Raw genomic sequence first — 16,750 nt, 5'->3', positions numbered from 1 at the left:
CCGCTTCATCCATTCAATCTTCCGTCCCAGTAAACCACCAAACATATCTACAACCAGCATCCACCATGGGCTCTGCCGCATCGAAACCCGCGAAGTCCGCTGCGCAGGCAGCCTCGCGACGCCAATATCCCAAAAAGCCCTCCGCACCGCCGGCACCCAGCCCAGCATCGGCCGCACCGCGCTCTCAACCGCACACCACTCCCCGACCCCAGCAACAACCACCACCAGCACCAGCATCAGCACCCAAGAACAACAACACCGGCCCAACCTACCACTCTAAAGAACAACCCTCTACCTCCAAATCCAACGGTACACACCCCCCAACAACCCCACTATACCCTTCCAAAACTAACAAGCCAAACCCAGCCATCGACCTCGACGGCCGAGACCCCGACTTCGCCGCCTCCCTCCGCCACATCGGCCCCGTCAACCCACACCCAACCTTCTCCAACACCAGCGTCTTCCCTACACGCCAGGGCGCACCACAACAACAACACCAACAACCAGGCAGCGCATCGACCGTCTTCCCGCCTGCGACGAACCCCGCCCTGCTGACCGTCACCGCGCGCCAGCAGCTTACCAAGGCCGCAGAGCAGGAGACGGACGCGCTGGGCCGGTCGAATTTTGCGGGGCGCGAGTTCCTGGATACGATGACTATTCGGCAGGTGTTGAATATGCGGGATCGGCAGGGGTTGCCGCCGCGGGAGATTGAGAGGCTGTTGCGGTTGAAGAAGGGGGTGGTGGAAAGGTTGGGGGAGAAGGGGATTGTGGGGGTTGCTTGAATTACTGTAACTGGGGGGGTAAGATGTATTATAGGGCTGTATAATATTGAAATGATTCCATGGTTTGATTGATTGGATTTGGTTTTTCTATGGCTTGGGTTACTTGGGACTAGGCGTAAAAGGCAGACGGTTGGAGTGGGACTTCATGTTCTAGTGAATTATCTGGTGGGTTATTTGGCATGTTGTTTCATCGGGCAGAAATTATCATTAGTGTGTTGGTGATATGTCTATGGGTGATATATACTTTGGTTTGACTGACAAGCATACCACTTAGCTGAATTTGAAAGTCACCACACTTATGATGCCACATCTAGAATAATCGTTGATTACCATTAATCCCTAGTTCAATTCAGTGATACCCCTGTGCTATGACTAGTCCAATATAACTAGATATTTAATGTGACTGGTCAAGCCCTAGCCAAAGCTGAGGATCCAACAGTATAGTGAGTGATAGGGTATAGGAAGAAATACTGATCATGCACAGCATTTAGTTCCTAGGTAGGCAGTGAGTCACTCTGTACTTTGTACTCGATGATCATGGCCACATAGGTGGTATGGTCACACTACTACCAATAAGCACTAGACATTGAACGTGACTATACCATGGAACTAACCGATGTGGTCAGAGCTGTGAAATAACAGGCGAGACTTGTTCATCACTCATCAAACTGATGACTCCTAGATATAGATCACTAGATGTAGTCTTCATTTTTTTGGACCGTTGACTAAGTTATAACCAAGTAGATGGTACTCTGTAATCAGCACCCCAAGTCCTAACGACAGAACAGTGAACCTTATTAGTGAGGTCTCTTGGAAACTCTGATGCAGCAGTCTTGGTACGGAGAAGGACGAAGATACCTTTTGAGCATATGTCATAGTCGTACGCCTTCGATCACACGTGTTGCTATCACTCGAAATATGAAGTCATCAGTAGCTGGATTTTAGGACCTCTATTTCTGTTGAATCCTACTTCTGCAGGTGAGATGTGAAAGGCCCCCCCATGGGGCAGAGCCCTGGACAGTTCCTGGCGACGCATCCGTTGATGCCTCGTTTTGGGCCGATGATGTACGGGATCGTGTTCGGCCACAGCTATGCATAGTATATGAATCCCGATATCGACATAGAACTAGTTGACATTGAATCAAAAACATACGGAGATGGCCGAGCAGCGAACGGTTCCGGACACGTGAGATATGTTCTTGGATGATATAATTCGCGACTGCTGACTCGGGGATGGTTGTTGCACATGAAGGACGTCCACTCCGCTTTCCAGTCGACAATTGTCTCTATACAAGAGGCTTGGACGAGCCGTCAGGGCTGGCATCATGTATCTTGAGTGACGGTCCCAGTAGTCTCGATGATATTCTTCATGGACGTTGCGGGTTCCGTGGCGGAGGGCTGTAGATACCTCTCGTCCGAACGGTAGCTCATGTGCTTCCTTTACTTGTCTGTATATTAATTAGTCCCGATTGGCAAAAGATCTTCATGATGTCCACTCTCTCCACCAAGAAGAGGCCTTGGCCAATCTTCCTTTCCATACGAGTCTGCTCTAGCTGGGTCCACTGGTATGGGGACATGCTGCGCTATACCGTCTAATGGGCGGACTATTGTCAGCACGAGGAATTCGTGGCCAACAGTGTATCCATACCCAGGACTTCTTCCAGATAAATACTGTAGGAAAACCACCATACCGCACCGTAATACCTAAAATCCCAGAGTCGTGATGTTGTAGTGTTATGGCCACGGTCTGTGTCTGCCTCAGGCAACACACTAGCCCGATCGAGCGAGCCGCAACTTCGACCGAGCGGAGAGATCGAGCGACAACTTTGCCATCTCAGTGAGGCTGATCAACTTGCGACAGTTGCTCCCTTTCCCCTGCATCGCCTCCACGATGCCTCCTTTCAAGGATGAACATGTTTTGGTAAGCTTTCTTTTTCCCTCCTGCCCGTTTATTCTCTCCCCACCATCCTTCGCCCCTTCCTCCCACCCACTCACTTCTGTTCATCCCAATTGACTTCGTCCAAGATTATTGCGCCAGGTTCGCAGGTCACCCTGGCGCAACTAGGCCTCCCCGAGTCGTTTACCCCCGCCCGATTCCGCTTTCCGACGCGCATGTTCCCCGCAGAAAAACAGGGCGAGTATGAGCCGTACCGGATCCGTGAGAAGCGCGTCGAAGTGCAACACACCAAGGCCCCCGACGCGCCCAAGAAGGAAGATGTCGAGATGAAAGATGCCGCGCCTCCCGCACCTCCCGCACCCGCCGAGGAGACCTCCACCGCCGCTACGGAGAAGCAAGAGGGCTCAGAGCCGGCACAAGATGGGGAGAAGCAACCGGAGACCACGACTACCGAGGAGGTCATCTACGAGGAAGACCTGACGTCCGATGAGGGCGCTATCCACCCCATCGAGAACGGGCGCATCGTCGACTGGCCCTGCTTCTTTGCCCTCCTGTCGCACGTACACAACACCCTGAGCCCGCCGTTCCACACGCCCATCATGCTCATCGCCGAGCCGGTTTGGTCGGCGCGCGATCGCGAGACTATCACACAGTTCGTCTTTGAGAAGTTCAAGACGCCCGCCTTCTGCTTCATGGATGCGGCGCTAGCCGTCTGCTACGGGTACGGCGTCTCCACCGCTACGGTCATCGACGTCGGTAAGGACAAGGTCGACGTCACCGCCGTGACGGACTTCCTCGTCAACGAGCATGGACGGGGGATCGCGTTGGAAGGGTGCGGTGGAGACTACATGACGGATCGACTGGTGGAGTTACTGGGCACAAGGGGTTTCTCGAGGGAGATGTGCGAGCAATTGAAGCGGAGCAATATCACCGAGATCTTGCCGGCTGGGACGCCAGTTCCCGGCACGGCGGCAACCGCGCGGCAGGGCGTCAACCCCGCCATATCGGCCTCCACCGGAAAGGACGACAATACCAACGACAACACTCCCCGTGGCCCAGGAGAGGGCACCCAGACCGGACAAGAATCCAATGGTGCGGATGAGGAAGACGAGGGCGTGTTGGATGTCGCAGCCATCGTGAGCGGTAACACCAGCGAGTTCCTCGCCAGTCGCGAAAAGGAGACCGAAAATGGTCAGAAGAAGGGCGCTACGGACGCGTCGGGGAAACCCATCCGACTGCCGAATTCGAAACGGGAAAAGGCCCCATTCCAGTTCGAGGAGTTCGTGCGGCTGGAACCCGAGGAAGGTGCCTCGAGCGGCCCGGGGCGGTTCATCCGACAGACCCGTGATATCGAGGTCGGCGTGGAGCGGTTTCTGTCGGCCACGTCCAAGCTCAACACTGGTGACCGGCTGTCCAGCGGAATCTTTGACGATATCGCGACGCAAATCCATCACACCATCTTGGCCGTGCCTGACGCGACGAAGCGGAGTGAGCTATGGGATTCCTTGATCGTTGTTGGCAACGGAAGCAAGATCAAAGGTCGGTTTTATCTCTCATTCCTTCTAACTGTTGATTCCTACGATCAATTTCCGAAACTAACACATGAACAGGATTTACCCAAGCTTTGTTAAACACCATCACCCAGAAGTTCGTCCTCTCCCCGTCCGGTACCATCTTCACTTCCGAAATCCCCTCCAACTTCTCCACGCCTCTCCCCACGGGAGGCACCAACACCCCGGCCCCCACTGGCCAGCCCGGCCCCATGCATCACCCTGCAGGCCACGGGGTGAACCCGCTATTAGTGGCGGCGACTCACTCCAATAACCCCGGGGCTCCTGGAACGCCCTCCATGGACCCCACCGGTGGCATGCACCACCGCTCAACCGGGCACTCCCAAACGCCCACATCCGTCAAGACGCTCAAACCTCCCGAGTACTTCCCCGAGTGGAAAGAACCGAGTGGCACCAACGCCCCCGGCACCGGCACCGCCGGCGGCCCCGGCGGGCCCAATGGCCCAGGGGGTCCCGGAGCGCCCAGCGGCGGGCACGGCATGGAAGAGGCGGTGTTCCTGGGCGCGCAAGTGGCGTCCAAGGTTGTATTCATCGTCGACCAGGGTCTCAGCAAGGGTTTCATGAGTCGGGTAGAGTATAACGAGAACGGACCGTCAGCGATCCACGAGTATGCCCTGTAAATGAACCTGGTTAATGGAAGTCGACGTCGGAAATTGGGTCTAGATGTGCAATCTTAGTTGTCTCATGATTGGAGTTGTTCGCATGTGAGCTCGTCTTTTTGCTTTCCTTTCTTTTTTCTTGTCTTCCGGTTTGTATTCTACGCGGTGGCGTCCTGTCTTAGAAAAGTCGATCCGTCTCAAGACGCCGGTCGGGAGTCTGGTCTAGTTCTAGGTATAGTGTTATAGTGTCTATATGAGATGGCTATTTATGGGGTATAGCAGTGCTAGCAGTCTCCGTATTTAAGCTGTAGTATATAGATCACGTGATCAGGCATTATATAATCGCCCTTATCTTGCCACCCGCGGAGAGCGGATGAGCGCCGCAACTTTCGTCACTTACAACTTCAACAAACACCCCCAAATCCTTTGCATACCATCGCTATTTGTACAACTTACACTCTAGCTGTTGAGTACAGCTCCACGCGCCAAAATGCCCAAAGCCGAAGCCGGCAGCACCAAGGCCATCAGCAACAAGATCAAAGCCGTACGTTCACCAGCCATTGATTGATACAAGATGAAGGAGATACTAACGATGCGCAGAAAGGACTAGGTAGACTCCGATGGTACTGTCAAGCATGTTCGCGACAGATGCGCGATGAGAACGGGTTCAAATGGTACGCTTCCCCCCCCCCGGCTCTCCCTCTATCCCAGCCCGCTACCTCCTCTTCGCAAGACTAACTAACAACCAACCCAACAGCCACGTCCAAAGCGAAAGCCACGTGCGGCAGATCCTCCTCATCGGCGAAGACCCCAAAAAGCACATCGAAAGCTTTAGCAAAGAGTTCCTCACGAACTTCATGAACCTGCTGCGCACATCCCACGGCGAGAAAAAGGTGCAGCTGAACCAGTTCTACCAGACTGTCATCGCAGACAAAGAGCATATACACATGAACGCGACTAAGTGGAAGAGTCTGTCGCAGTTCGCGGCGCATCTGGGCCGCGAGGGCTTGTGTCGGGTTGAGGAGACGGATAAGGGTTTGTTCGTGTCGTACATTGATCGCAGTCCTGAGACGATGAGGCGGCGTGAGGCGGTGCTTAAGAAGGAGAGGCAGGATCGGGGTGATGAGGAGAGGGAGCAGAGGCAGATTCAAGAGCAGGTGGAGAGGGCGCAGCGGGCGCAGCGTGATGCTGCGGGGAGGAAGGAGGGGGGTGGGGAAGAGGTTGCCGTTGCTCCTGAGGCGAGGAATCTGCAGCGGAAGGAGGGTGAGAAGGTGAAGTTGAATATTGGGTTTGGAGGGGCGGCGAAGTCCGAGGCTGGAGGTGCTGCTCCGCCGTCGTCGGGAGAGAAGGATTCTGCGTCTTCGGGAGATGATACTGCCGAGAAGAAAGCTACATCTGTCACACCAGATGCTGCAGCTGCAGCGCCCAATCCTTCAGAATCTCCTGCCCCGTCCGCACCTCCCAAGATCTCCCTCTCGATGGGCGGCGCCAACAAGCCCAAGAACGTCTTCTCAGCGGCAGCAAAGAAGAACCCACTTGCAGGGAAGAAGGGCCCCGTCCTGGAACAGCCGAAGAAGATGTCTGAGCAGGAGCGGATCATGAAGCAGGAGATGGAAACGATGGAGCGAAAGCGCATGCGCGGGTCGTCTGGGTTTCCGAACGCGAAGCGGCCCAAGATCTCTTGATCTGCTATTTGGTCTAGGATGATTATTTTGACTCGGTTACATGATACCTCATTCTGCACGGCAGTGCGCGCCCCGGCTGCGGCTGGATATTGAGTGCAGCATATGATGCAGTGGTTGGGTTTGGTTGGCTATGGCTACCTGGAGTTTACTATTGCGTGCAAAACTAAGGTCCCTACACGCTAGATTTTCTAAATGATACCTACCTTATTTAAAAATATACATGTAATATCAATGTTTATAACCTTCGTTCACGTATAATAATCACGGTAATCATATACAAGTACGAAGCAGACGGTAAGATGGTTCCTACAGAGATACATGTTTCTCTCTACAAAAAACCAATTAATGTACAAATCCACCTGGTTTGATCTCCACAGGTTATCAAATCATACCCCAAAAAAAGAAGAAAAAAAAAAAAAAGAAATTAAGAAAGACAGAAACCCCTCCCACCACTACCAAAAGAAAAACATAACATCCAACCCGAGGCATTCGAGTCCTCAACCATCCAATATAACCAGCCTTAACTACACACAAAATGATTTCCCTTCCTGTAATCACAACCAGAAGCACAAAACATCTATCGCCCGGGTGGTCTAGTGGTATGATTCTCGCTTAGGGATTTAAACCCCAAGCATATCTGCGAGAGGTCCCGCGTTCGATCCGCGGCTCGGGCCGATTATCTTTTTTTCATTCATCTCTATTTTTGCTCTCATTATGTAGTCCGTACATACTTATTAGATGTGGAGTAGATAGAGGGGTAAATGTTGATTCTTTTGGTTTGAGTCATAGCTTTATATGGGTTGATTGAAATTACCCATTTCAGTCTCTCCAAATGCTGCTATGAGTTAACGCACTTCCCAGTGGTTTCGCGACGTCCCCTTGCATGGACGGTCAGACGATAGTGATAACCTGTACCAATCATCAATGATGTATCTACATGCTAACAACTTGCGAAGGAGCAATTTGCAGGTTTAGTGCATGCGGGGGCGCCTTCCTGTAGCTATCTCGGGTTTGTGGACCGAGCTATCTTGAGGCATCTCCATCTATTATTATTTCCTCCACTACTGCTACTCCACTACTCCTACTTCTACCACACCCAATTGAACAGACATCTCTCTACGACCTTATCTACCTACCAACCTACCTCCAATCCCCATTCAACCCACAGTATGACAGCAACAAACGCCACCCTCGCCTTCATCGGCTGCGGTATCCCTCCCTCCCTCTTTCCCCCATCCTACCCCCACCCCCCCTCCAGAAGTTCACCCAACTAACCCAACCCAGGAAACATGGGCTCAGCCATCCTCAACGGCCTCCTAGAAGCCACCCGCAACACCCCCAATCCACCCATCAACACCTTCACCGTCAGCACCAAAACCACCACCTCAGCCGAGCGTCTCCGCGCCACCCTCACCCCGCCAGACCAAGACCGCGTGCGCTTCACCCCCAACGACAACATCACAGCCATGGCCAGCGCAGACATCATTCTGCTCGCATGCAAGCCCTTTCTCGCAGAGTCCATCCTCTCCCAGCCCGGCGTATGGGACGCCGCCAAGAACAAGCTGATCATCAGCGTGATGGCGGGCCCCACGGTTGCGCAAATCCTAGACTACATGCGTCCTCGTGGCAGCGGGCCTGGGGGAGAAGTAGAGTGCGCGGGGAGTTCTCCGACGATAGTGCGCGTGCAGCCGAACGTAGCGGCGCGGTTACGACAGTCGATGACGGTCGTGGAAGTAGACGATGATAGCGAGGAGGGGCAGCAGGCGAAGGGAACGGTGGAGTGGATCTTCAAGCAAGTAGGCGACGTGCGGTTCGTCGCGCCTTCTGTATTCGACGTTTCGTCGCTGTTGGTGGGTGCTTCCATGGCGTGGGGTGCGATTGCGCTGGATGGGGTGCTCGATGGGTGTGTTGCGGGGGGGTTGAGGCGTCCCGAGGCGCTGGAGATGGCGGCACAGACGTTGGCGGGAATGGCGGCGCTTTTGAAAGATGGGGTGCATCCGGCTGTGTTGAGGGAGGGGATTTCTTCGCCGAGGGGGTGTACGATTCAGGGGATCTTGGAGCTGGAGAGGGCTGGGGTTCGGGGGAGTTTTGCGGATGCGCTGTTGAAGGGGGTGGAGCATTTGCAGAAATGATTGTCTCCTTTATTCTTACTTTTTTATATAGAAGTAGAGTATATACCAAACATAGATTCATCATGTTTCTTTCATACTGAATTTCCTGTTATCTACTCGCATGTTGATCAAAGTCAAATCACTGTGGAAATAGTATATATATAAACGGAACACCCCCCGACAACCTCGGAACCCCCTCCCGACGCATAGATACCAACACGAATCTCAGCTCCCACAAGCAGACGAGACGCAGCGCATGAAAGCCCGAAATGAAACCTTACTCCCACCATCCAACCCAATCGGTTTCGGACCCGCGCACCGCCCTTCCTTCTACGGAGGATAACATCTCATCCTGACCCCTCCGTGGCGGGGGAGGGAGAGGGAGGGAACTATAGGTATATAGGTAGATACTGCGCAGATGTGCCCTACGTAGTGAGCATTATAGATAATATCTCCCACCATTCACACGTTTATCCTCGCCATAATGAGACCTAAAATACTCAGGCCTCAGGTGCACTCTGCTGCGGCGGCGCTTGTGCGCTTCGCGTCGGCGTCTTCCTCGTCGTCGTCTGCTCATCAGGGTGTCTTACAGCCTTCTGCTTCCTTGATGGATAAGAAGAAGGTAGAAGAGAAGAAACTGCCGCCTTTGGCTGTCATGCGTACTAAGACACTGGTGCGGTCTTTGCTGTTTACGTCTGTGATGGCGTCGCCGTTACTTCTGAAGTCTAGCCTGTCTGCGTTGAAATTTGTCGTCGAGTCCAAGTCCCCGCTGCTCAGTCCGTCCAAGAACCCGCTTATGAACTACCTTTTGCGGACGACGATTTACAATCATTTCTGTGCGGGGGCCAACGAGGTGCAGGTGCGTGGGACGGTACGCCATATGAAAGACCTTGGCTTCAAGGGGGTTATTCTGGGGTATGCAAGGGAGTCGGTGGTGAGTCTGGAAGACCCGGGCGTGCAGGAGAAGCCACCGGCTTGCCAACAGGCAGTGCTGGACTATGCTATTGAGGAATGGAAGCAGGGGAACTTGCGGACCCTGGGCATGATCGGGAAGGGAGACTTCCTGGGCATTAAGTATGTCTTTTGGCTTGCCGTTCGAAAGCCGCGGGGGGCAATGGTTAACATGGTGATGGCAGGTTCACCGGCGCCGGACCAGCGGCCGTAGAGGCCCTCGCGCGCGGCGACGCCCAACCACCACCGAAGATGCTACAGGCCATTACGGAGATCTGCGAGGCAATTGCCGCACAGGAGTCCCGGCTGTGGATTGACGCTGAGCAGCAGGTCTTCCAACCAACGATCGACGCATGGACTATCGACTTGATGCGGCGGTTCAACCGGAACGGGAAGGTCGTGGTCTACAACACTATTCAAGCCTACCTGAAGGCGTCAGTTGAGAATGTCCACCGCCACTTGACGCTTGCAGCTGCCGAGGGCTGGACTCTGGGGATCAAGCTGGTACGCGGCGCGTACATCGCACACGACCATCGGTCCTGCATTCACGACACCAAGGCAGAAACAGACCGCAGCTACAACCACATCGTCGAAAGTATCCTCACCCGCCAGTTTCCGTTGGATACAGGTCGCTCACAGCTGAAATTCCCTGACACCCGACTGTTCGTGGCGTCACACAATGCTGACAGCGTGCGCAAAGCCTACTCCCTCTCTCGGTACCGACTGCAGAACGGACTGCCCACTGTTCCAGTAGAGGTGGGCCAGTTGCAGGGAATGGCGGACGAGATAAGCTGCGGTTTGATCGCCGAGAACCTCCAGGCCTCCGCCACCGCGGACCACCTTCCCGAGAACCCGGGCGTATTCAAGTGTCTGGCGTGGGGGTCAATTGAGGAGTGTTTACATTTCCTGCTGCGTCGGGCGGTTGAGAACCAGTCAGCTATGGGCCGTACACACGAGACGCTGAAAGCACTCAAACGGGAAGCATGGAGGCGGGTTGGATGGTCTTGACCTCACCCGCAGGGGGGTGTTTCGGTGCAGTAAACCGATTGATTGGATTCCACGTTTGCCGGGGAATGGAATATGGACCGCAGCATTCCCGCAGGTCACACGTTTTCAACACACGCGACAGAGTCTTGCGATGAATGGTTGGGATTGGATGAGTGGTCGTATGTCTGACCACGTCTGCATGGCTGCCAGGATGGATGGAGCGGACCACCGAGCCGAGCTCGGAAGGGAACCCGTTTTCTGGTTATAGATGCTTTTATATCATTTAGATGTTCTTCTGTTTGCTGTCATGTCTTTTGACTCACGTCTATAGCACAGCGATTCCCCGACCAATCCTATCCATGAAGCAGATATAAATACACTGTCTGCTTAAAGTTTGCGTGAAGTTGTCCAGACCGTTTTCGTAGCAAAACCACAGTGTTTCATATTTAGCCTCATGGAAAAAGACCGAGTGACTATAAAGTATCTCTCAAAGTAGGATGAAAGAAAGCCTCGGCGTCTAAAAGACAGTAAGATCCAAAAGCTCCTCTTTGTGAACCGAATAAAGCGTGGTCACCAAACTAATCCCATTTGATATACGAGACCGGGGCTATGTTGTAGGCAGGATCAATTCAAAGTTGCTTAAGCAACAGATCACTCCCTCCCTCCCCTTCTTCATGCCAAATTTCAGACCGAATTTCCGAACATCATCCAGAAACCTCAAGCCCCGTCATCGGTGTTTGATATACCAGTAAGTCGTCTAGAATGTCGGGTTCGCATTGACCAACAACTGCTCGAAGTAGGCCTACCAAGGTATTAAATCAGCAATCCTCCTCGAAGAACAAAAGCAGAAACTGACCTGGAACCACGTCCCCGCCTCCGGAGCCGGCTGTAAGGAGTCGCTATATCCGCAATGCGCATCGTACCGGGTGGCGCTGCTATCCGACGTGCCGTCGCTCTCGCCTCCAGGCTTTACCCAGACAAAGGCGTCAAGAAGCGGATCGCCCGTGTTGGTCGAGAAACGCTCCCCGAACCCAGTCCCGATAACATTGCACCAGTCACCCCAAGCGCTCTGCTTGGTGGGCTGAACGCCGCTTCGTGCTGTTAAAACCGTTAGTTTGATGTGTCTGAGATGGGAAGGGCAGGGTAAAATACAAGTATCCATCATGAAATGTGCTGGGAACCCTGCGTCTCGCAGTAGTGGAGCCAAGGCGTTGATATAACGCTTTTCGTCGCAATTAGAGTTACCCGAAGTGTACGACGGACAGGTTCCGATCGACCAGGCATTGTAGTTAGCGACGTTGGTCGCCAGCCCACGAACTGCCGCCGGTGACCCGGCGTTCTTGTACACTGATGCGTAGAGAGTGGCAGCGGGCCCGACGTTGGCAGCCCAGCCCAGCCAGCCGGCATGGCCTATTGAAACATCAGATTTCTGGTTTGCAATATCTTGAGGGCAAAAGAACTGGCATACCGGCATCAATATACATGGACACATTAGGTAAGTCGAGCTCCTTTAGTGCGTAGGCAACGCATTCCATGTACGCAGTTTGGGCGTTGGCACACTTAGGAACGTTGAGATTGGTGACCAAGTTGGCAAGACTGTCGGGTTCTATCATGATCTCAGCTTTTGCTCGATTGAATGGCGTAAGATACATACCGATTAGTAGAATCGTGTGCACTTCAGAATACTTCACCAGCTGCGCCCGGATGGCGTCGATATACTTCTTGTAATTTGCCACTCCATTGTTTTCGATCGCATACTCGCCATTACTAGCTAAGGCCGCGCAGTCCCGATCTGGTAGATCGTAAACCACAAAGATACCAGCGACCGGAGGGCTAGCACCGGCGGCATTCTGCGCCTTAATGTCGGCCAGGTAAGTGCCCATAGTTGGAACTTTGGCCGCCACATCCCTAAGATTGGTCAACATGCTGTTGGACATCAAGAAAGATCAAGACCCCATCTCTCCCCAGTAGATAGGGGGCCGCATATTCGGCTAGAACCACGATAGGAGAGACATACAGCCAAACAAAAGACGGCACTTTCGCCGCGGCGGTAGCTTTGGCGATCAGCGAGCCGGTCAGAGACGGAATGGCCAGGGAATGAACCTCTGACGAGTAGTACGGGTTGACATAAAGCTGGTATCCACTGAACGGGTTTCCAGACGGTGCAGCCGTTGTGGTGGCTCCCGCGCTGGTGGAGGTACGAGTGGACGAGCTGGTGGTGGTCGTCAGAGTAGTCCTTGAAGTCGTAGAACCTCCAGTTGTCGTGGCCGTTGCGGTAGCTGGCACACATTGCGCGTAATCTGGTTGATTTAGCCACTAGTCTTGACAAAAGATGATTCAAATACATACAGGAGTTTTGCGTGCTACATGCTGCCCCTGGAGGACAGTTTGTTTCACCTGTCCATCCAGTGCCGCCGCCTGCTAGGGTCAGCTATTGCGGTTCTGGACTGGAAAAAAAGAATGCATACATTGTCCCCAGAGGGATTGCTGGGCGTGAATAGCAGGTAGCAGAGCAGATAGCGCGATGTAGATGGCGTGCTTCATGATCGGCGACATGAGGTTGTACTTAGGTTCATTTAGAGAGGTGCTACGCTTGACATTTATACTTTGATGGTTGTAAGAACGGAGATAGAAGCCGTATTGCCGATATACAAGCTTCAATGTACTTCAAATCGGTCTAGTTCATACCGACAACTCTAGGCTGTAGTGGCATAGAACCTATACAACCACAAGAACGGGTCCAGGCCCCATAGTTGACAACAACGAATGCACAAACATGTGGGGAAGCGGGTAATTAGACAGGTCCCCATCAACACGTGGTTAAATTGAGAAACCTTTTGAGAACACTTCTTTGGTTGGCGGATGGCTGTGGCGTCCAGAAAAAGGCCAGTGATCCTCAATTAGGGAAGGTCATATCCGGCATCTGACATGCGAGCTTAATTAATTTAATCTATTGCCGTCCCCGCTCAGCATCCAAACTGGATTCTTCAGGCGAGAGCTGGCTAGATTCATGGGAATTGTCAGCCATCGACTGGGTAATCATCGCGGTCTCGCGGGCCGGTCAGCCTCCACCATGCTCTCAAGATGCACATCTATGACTGCGAGTAGCAGTGCTTTGCTGTTGCGCATTTGCGCCATGTGGTTTATCCCGGATCACCTCGGATCTTAGCCCTTTCGCGCAGGTTGTATTCCTCGGTTATATCTGCCTCAATAGCATTGGGTTGTCGGTCCTGCTGCAACGGTCCTTGTCTTTGGACGTCTGTGCCACGGCGGTCAGATACCATTTGTTGGCCATCCTTTGAAGACCTAAGATTGCCATGAGTTGAATTAGCAAGCTCTGAATGAATTGAGCCCACAGTCGTACCGGATCGTGTTTGAATTCTCGACTCGATCTAAATGTTTGCTCTGCTCATCGTGTCCTTACTCTGAACTTTGATAGCCATCGAGACGCAAACCATGTCATATCTCGAGCACTGCTGCTAAGAAAGACGGAAAAAGATGAGAAATTTTGACATAGAGGAAAACTTCAGAAAGAATACAGAGTACAAGAAGGGAGTCGCGGTGCAGACTACACGGGTAGGTAAATACCACTTTGGGAAATCACCTGTTGAGGCATGTGGATCCCATCAATTCTGAGTCTTTTTTCATTCTCACCTTCCTGTCCACGTCAACTTCCCCTGAATTGCTCTTCCCCACCGATGTACCCGGTTGACTAGCATTCTGCGTCTTCACAGAAAATATCTCACACAGATCGCAATCCGTATCTGGGGCCGACCGACAATCCTAACCACCCTTGCTCACCACCAAATCTTCAGTCTGTACAGCTATGTTGAAGGTCTCCAGTTGATCAATCGGTTCGATCGTCGCGCTTGCGTCAATTCTGTTTTACCTCAAACATGTTCATTGGATAGGATGCGATGTGTAAAGATTTCAAAGGCCTGCTGACTCGTAAAGGCCTACATATATTAAGGAGAGATCCCCACGAGGCTTGGCCATGGAGCTCGAAGTAGCTAGCAATGTTTCACTACCCCAACTAAGCGTTCAACACTCGATCGATTGTGACGATCTGCCAGAGAATCTGACGACCAGGACCCATTCATTACCAACAAAAATGGCCCCACAGTACGCTGCGTTGTGGTGGTATACACTGGGAACTAAGCAAACCCCGTCAACCCGAAACCGAACTGTGTCTCACGAAGCGAACTGTGAACTCCACTTTTCCACGGCACTGGAACTACCCCTACTAGGCCACACCTACCATTTTCGATCGCATCGATTCAACCAAACTCGAGGCGCCCGAGTCAGAAAACACGGGGTCAATGTAACCTGAGGAGAACGGTGTGGTTTTCGCGGCAGCGAAAAGCTTACCCCATCGACCGGCGCCATGACCGTCGAATCATAACCACCGGTTAGCGTTTCAAATTGATGACACTGCCGATCAATGCAATATGCGCCCGGCAGTCGATATTGATCGTTGAGCCATCGGCCGTGGGTTCGCAGTGATCTCAGGGACATAAATCGGGACAGGAATCCTGCCATGGCTGGGAAGAATTAACCAAACCATCACACACTCTCTTACATCTCATCTGTAACATATCTTTGGTCGCTGCGCGATTTCAAATTTCTCTCCTTCGATTTCTTTTGCCCAACCAGAACATTCATTCAATTGATTTGAAAAACTATCCACAATGAAGACTTCCATCCTCAGCCTCGCCCCCCTCCTGGGCCTCACCAACGCCCTTGTCGGTCTCGGCTGGGACGCGGAGAACGTGCCCGAGGAGGGTCTGAAGGACATCACCTTCCCGATTGCCATCCCGGAAGCCACCCACGAGAGCGGCTACTACTTCGCTCAGCAGTACAACTTTGTGGGCGTCAAAGACGTCGGCTACACCGGCCTGCAGCCGCGCCCCAACGAAAAGAACGGCACGAGCATCATGCACGGCGTGTTCTCCAGCTTCGTCCCGGGCACCACCACCGACGACCCCAACTGCAGCGAGGGCGCCGACGGCGGCCCGGGTGTCTCCTGCGCCGTTGAGGTCCCCGCCTCTTACAAGTATCCCTACAACCTGGTGATCAAGAACACGGAGGGCACCACCTGGACGGGCACCATGGTCAACGCCGTGACCAAGCGCGCCGTGCACATCGGAACCTACACTCTCCCCGCCGGAAGCGGCGGCATCGCGGGCGGTCAGCTCGGATTCATCGAGGACTACATGGGACACACCTCTCACGGCGAGACGTGCAACGAGGAGCCCTACACCAACGTCACTTTCGGCGCGCCCACCACCACCCACGCTGGCGTGAACGGTAGCTTGAGCGAGCCCTACGAGTATGGCGACTGTGTCGGAAATGTCAACTTCGACATCCGCGCCATTGGCAAGAGCTGGCAGATCTCTCTTGGCTTCTAAGCGTGCAAGAAGCCAGTGATCATAGTAAATAATATGATCGTGTGATACTATTATACGGTGGATGGTGTGGCAGGATTCAGGGTCGAGTGTACTTAATATGTATTGATAGTGGAATGGATTGAGTGTAAATTGATCTCAGACAAGACTTCGGTTTTCGAAGCACAAAGTAGAAACAGACCCAGTAGCCCAAGACATTAAACCCTACCTGAGCAAACCACACATGTAATAATTCCACCAATGCTAGCCTAGACCTGGCACTCACCCGCCCCGCGGGTCCAAGATCAGGAACCTCCACCCGCACCCCAAAGGGTCAGGGTCCAACCTCACCGACCCTGACCCCGACCCTCCGAGGGTTTCTTAAGGGTCATCCGCATCGACCCTCAGGGTCGATACCTCAGTCGCTTACCCACCCGTGGGGCCGGAGAATCACCTTCGGGCGAGTGCCAGGTCTAAACTAATCCAAGCGTGTCGCGGATAAGTTGCGGGATAGTTGCAAGCATCTTGAGTATCGAGTAAATTATGGGATCGCTTCATGGGCAGCGATGGACCTGCACGAAACGAGGAAGACTTTTTTGGCAAGCGACTGGATTTAAAGTCTCTTTATGGATCCTGTACATGAGATAACCTAGAAGTAGCTTTACACAGAGATTATCTATTCCAATGAAGTCTTCTCGTGATTTGCAGATAAGGGATAACTATTTATATATCATTTTATACGTTATTGATAGTGATTTAGGTTTTCAAAAGTAGACTATGTCA

General features: G+C 52.9%; 7 protein-coding genes and 1 non-coding gene across 8 annotated transcripts; 7 read left to right on the top strand and 1 right to left on the bottom strand.

Annotated features, from left to right (window-relative positions):
* Window positions 1-65: 65 nt before the first annotated feature.
* On the top strand, window positions 66-782 carry BDW47DRAFT_125191 (uncharacterized protein; the record flags this gene model as incomplete). Its single annotated transcript, XM_024816349.1, has 2 exons — window positions 66-309; window positions 367-782. The coding sequence occupies 2 exons, from the start codon at window positions 66-68 to the stop codon at window positions 780-782; spliced, it is 660 nt and encodes a 219-aa protein (XP_024672673.1).
* A 1,845-nt stretch (window positions 783-2,627) lies between these two features.
* BDW47DRAFT_21955 (putative chromatin remodeling complex subunit (Arp9)) lies at window positions 2,628-5,069 on the top strand. Its single transcript, XM_024818478.1, has 3 exons — window positions 2,628-2,703; window positions 2,808-4,218; window positions 4,290-5,069. Exons 1-3 carry the CDS (start codon window positions 2,674-2,676, stop codon window positions 4,868-4,870), a joined length of 2,022 nt encoding a protein of 673 aa, XP_024672672.1. The 5' UTR covers window positions 2,628-2,673; the 3' UTR covers window positions 4,871-5,069.
* Window positions 5,070-5,230: 161 nt separating this feature from the next.
* BDW47DRAFT_21953 (putative C2H2 finger domain protein (Kin17)) lies at window positions 5,231-6,724 on the top strand. Its single transcript, XM_024818477.1, has 3 exons — window positions 5,231-5,393; window positions 5,450-5,523; window positions 5,607-6,724. Exons 1-3 carry the CDS (start codon window positions 5,340-5,342, stop codon window positions 6,532-6,534), a joined length of 1,056 nt encoding a protein of 351 aa, XP_024672671.1. The 5' UTR covers window positions 5,231-5,339; the 3' UTR covers window positions 6,535-6,724.
* A 392-nt stretch (window positions 6,725-7,116) lies between these two features.
* On the top strand, window positions 7,117-7,208 carry BDW47DRAFT_t68. The gene has a single exon. It is a non-coding gene; the product is annotated as a tRNA-Pro (tRNA).
* A 495-nt stretch (window positions 7,209-7,703) lies between these two features.
* Window positions 7,704-8,666, top strand: BDW47DRAFT_125188 (pyrroline-5-carboxylate reductase family protein; the record flags this gene model as incomplete). Its single annotated transcript, XM_024816348.1, has 2 exons — window positions 7,704-7,743; window positions 7,819-8,666. The coding sequence occupies 2 exons, from the start codon at window positions 7,704-7,706 to the stop codon at window positions 8,664-8,666; spliced, it is 888 nt and encodes a 295-aa protein (XP_024672670.1).
* Window positions 8,667-9,129: 463 nt separating this feature from the next.
* BDW47DRAFT_125187 (putative proline oxidase Put1) lies at window positions 9,130-10,604 on the top strand (the record flags this gene model as incomplete). The annotated part of the gene is made up of 2 exons (XM_024816347.1): window positions 9,130-9,719; window positions 9,782-10,604. 2 exons carry the CDS (start codon window positions 9,130-9,132, stop codon window positions 10,602-10,604), a joined length of 1,413 nt encoding a protein of 470 aa, XP_024672669.1.
* A 736-nt stretch (window positions 10,605-11,340) lies between these two features.
* cbhC (putative cellobiohydrolase) lies at window positions 11,341-13,139 on the bottom strand (the record flags this gene model as incomplete). The annotated part of the gene is made up of 8 exons (XM_024815036.1): window positions 11,341-11,385; window positions 11,440-11,681; window positions 11,736-11,993; window positions 12,052-12,189; window positions 12,238-12,491; window positions 12,601-12,883; window positions 12,933-13,001; window positions 13,052-13,139. The coding sequence occupies 8 exons, from the start codon at window positions 13,137-13,139 to the stop codon at window positions 11,341-11,343; spliced, it is 1,377 nt and encodes a 458-aa protein (XP_024672668.1).
* A 2,045-nt stretch (window positions 13,140-15,184) lies between these two features.
* BDW47DRAFT_104643 (uncharacterized protein) lies at window positions 15,185-16,083 on the top strand. The gene has a single exon (XM_024812375.1). It carries the CDS (start codon window positions 15,272-15,274, stop codon window positions 15,989-15,991), a length of 720 nt encoding a protein of 239 aa, XP_024672667.1. The 5' UTR covers window positions 15,185-15,271; the 3' UTR covers window positions 15,992-16,083.
* The last annotated feature ends 667 nt before the right edge of the window (window positions 16,084-16,750 follow it).

The sequence above is a fragment of the Aspergillus candidus genome (genome assembly GCF_002847045.1).
Source record: "Aspergillus candidus strain CBS 102.13 unplaced genomic scaffold BDW47scaffold_18, whole genome shotgun sequence".
Classification (NCBI taxonomy): domain Eukaryota; kingdom Fungi; phylum Ascomycota; class Eurotiomycetes; order Eurotiales; family Aspergillaceae; genus Aspergillus; species Aspergillus candidus.
The sequence above is the reverse complement of the archived record's forward strand: the minus strand, read 5'-3'. Positions and strand labels throughout refer to the sequence as shown.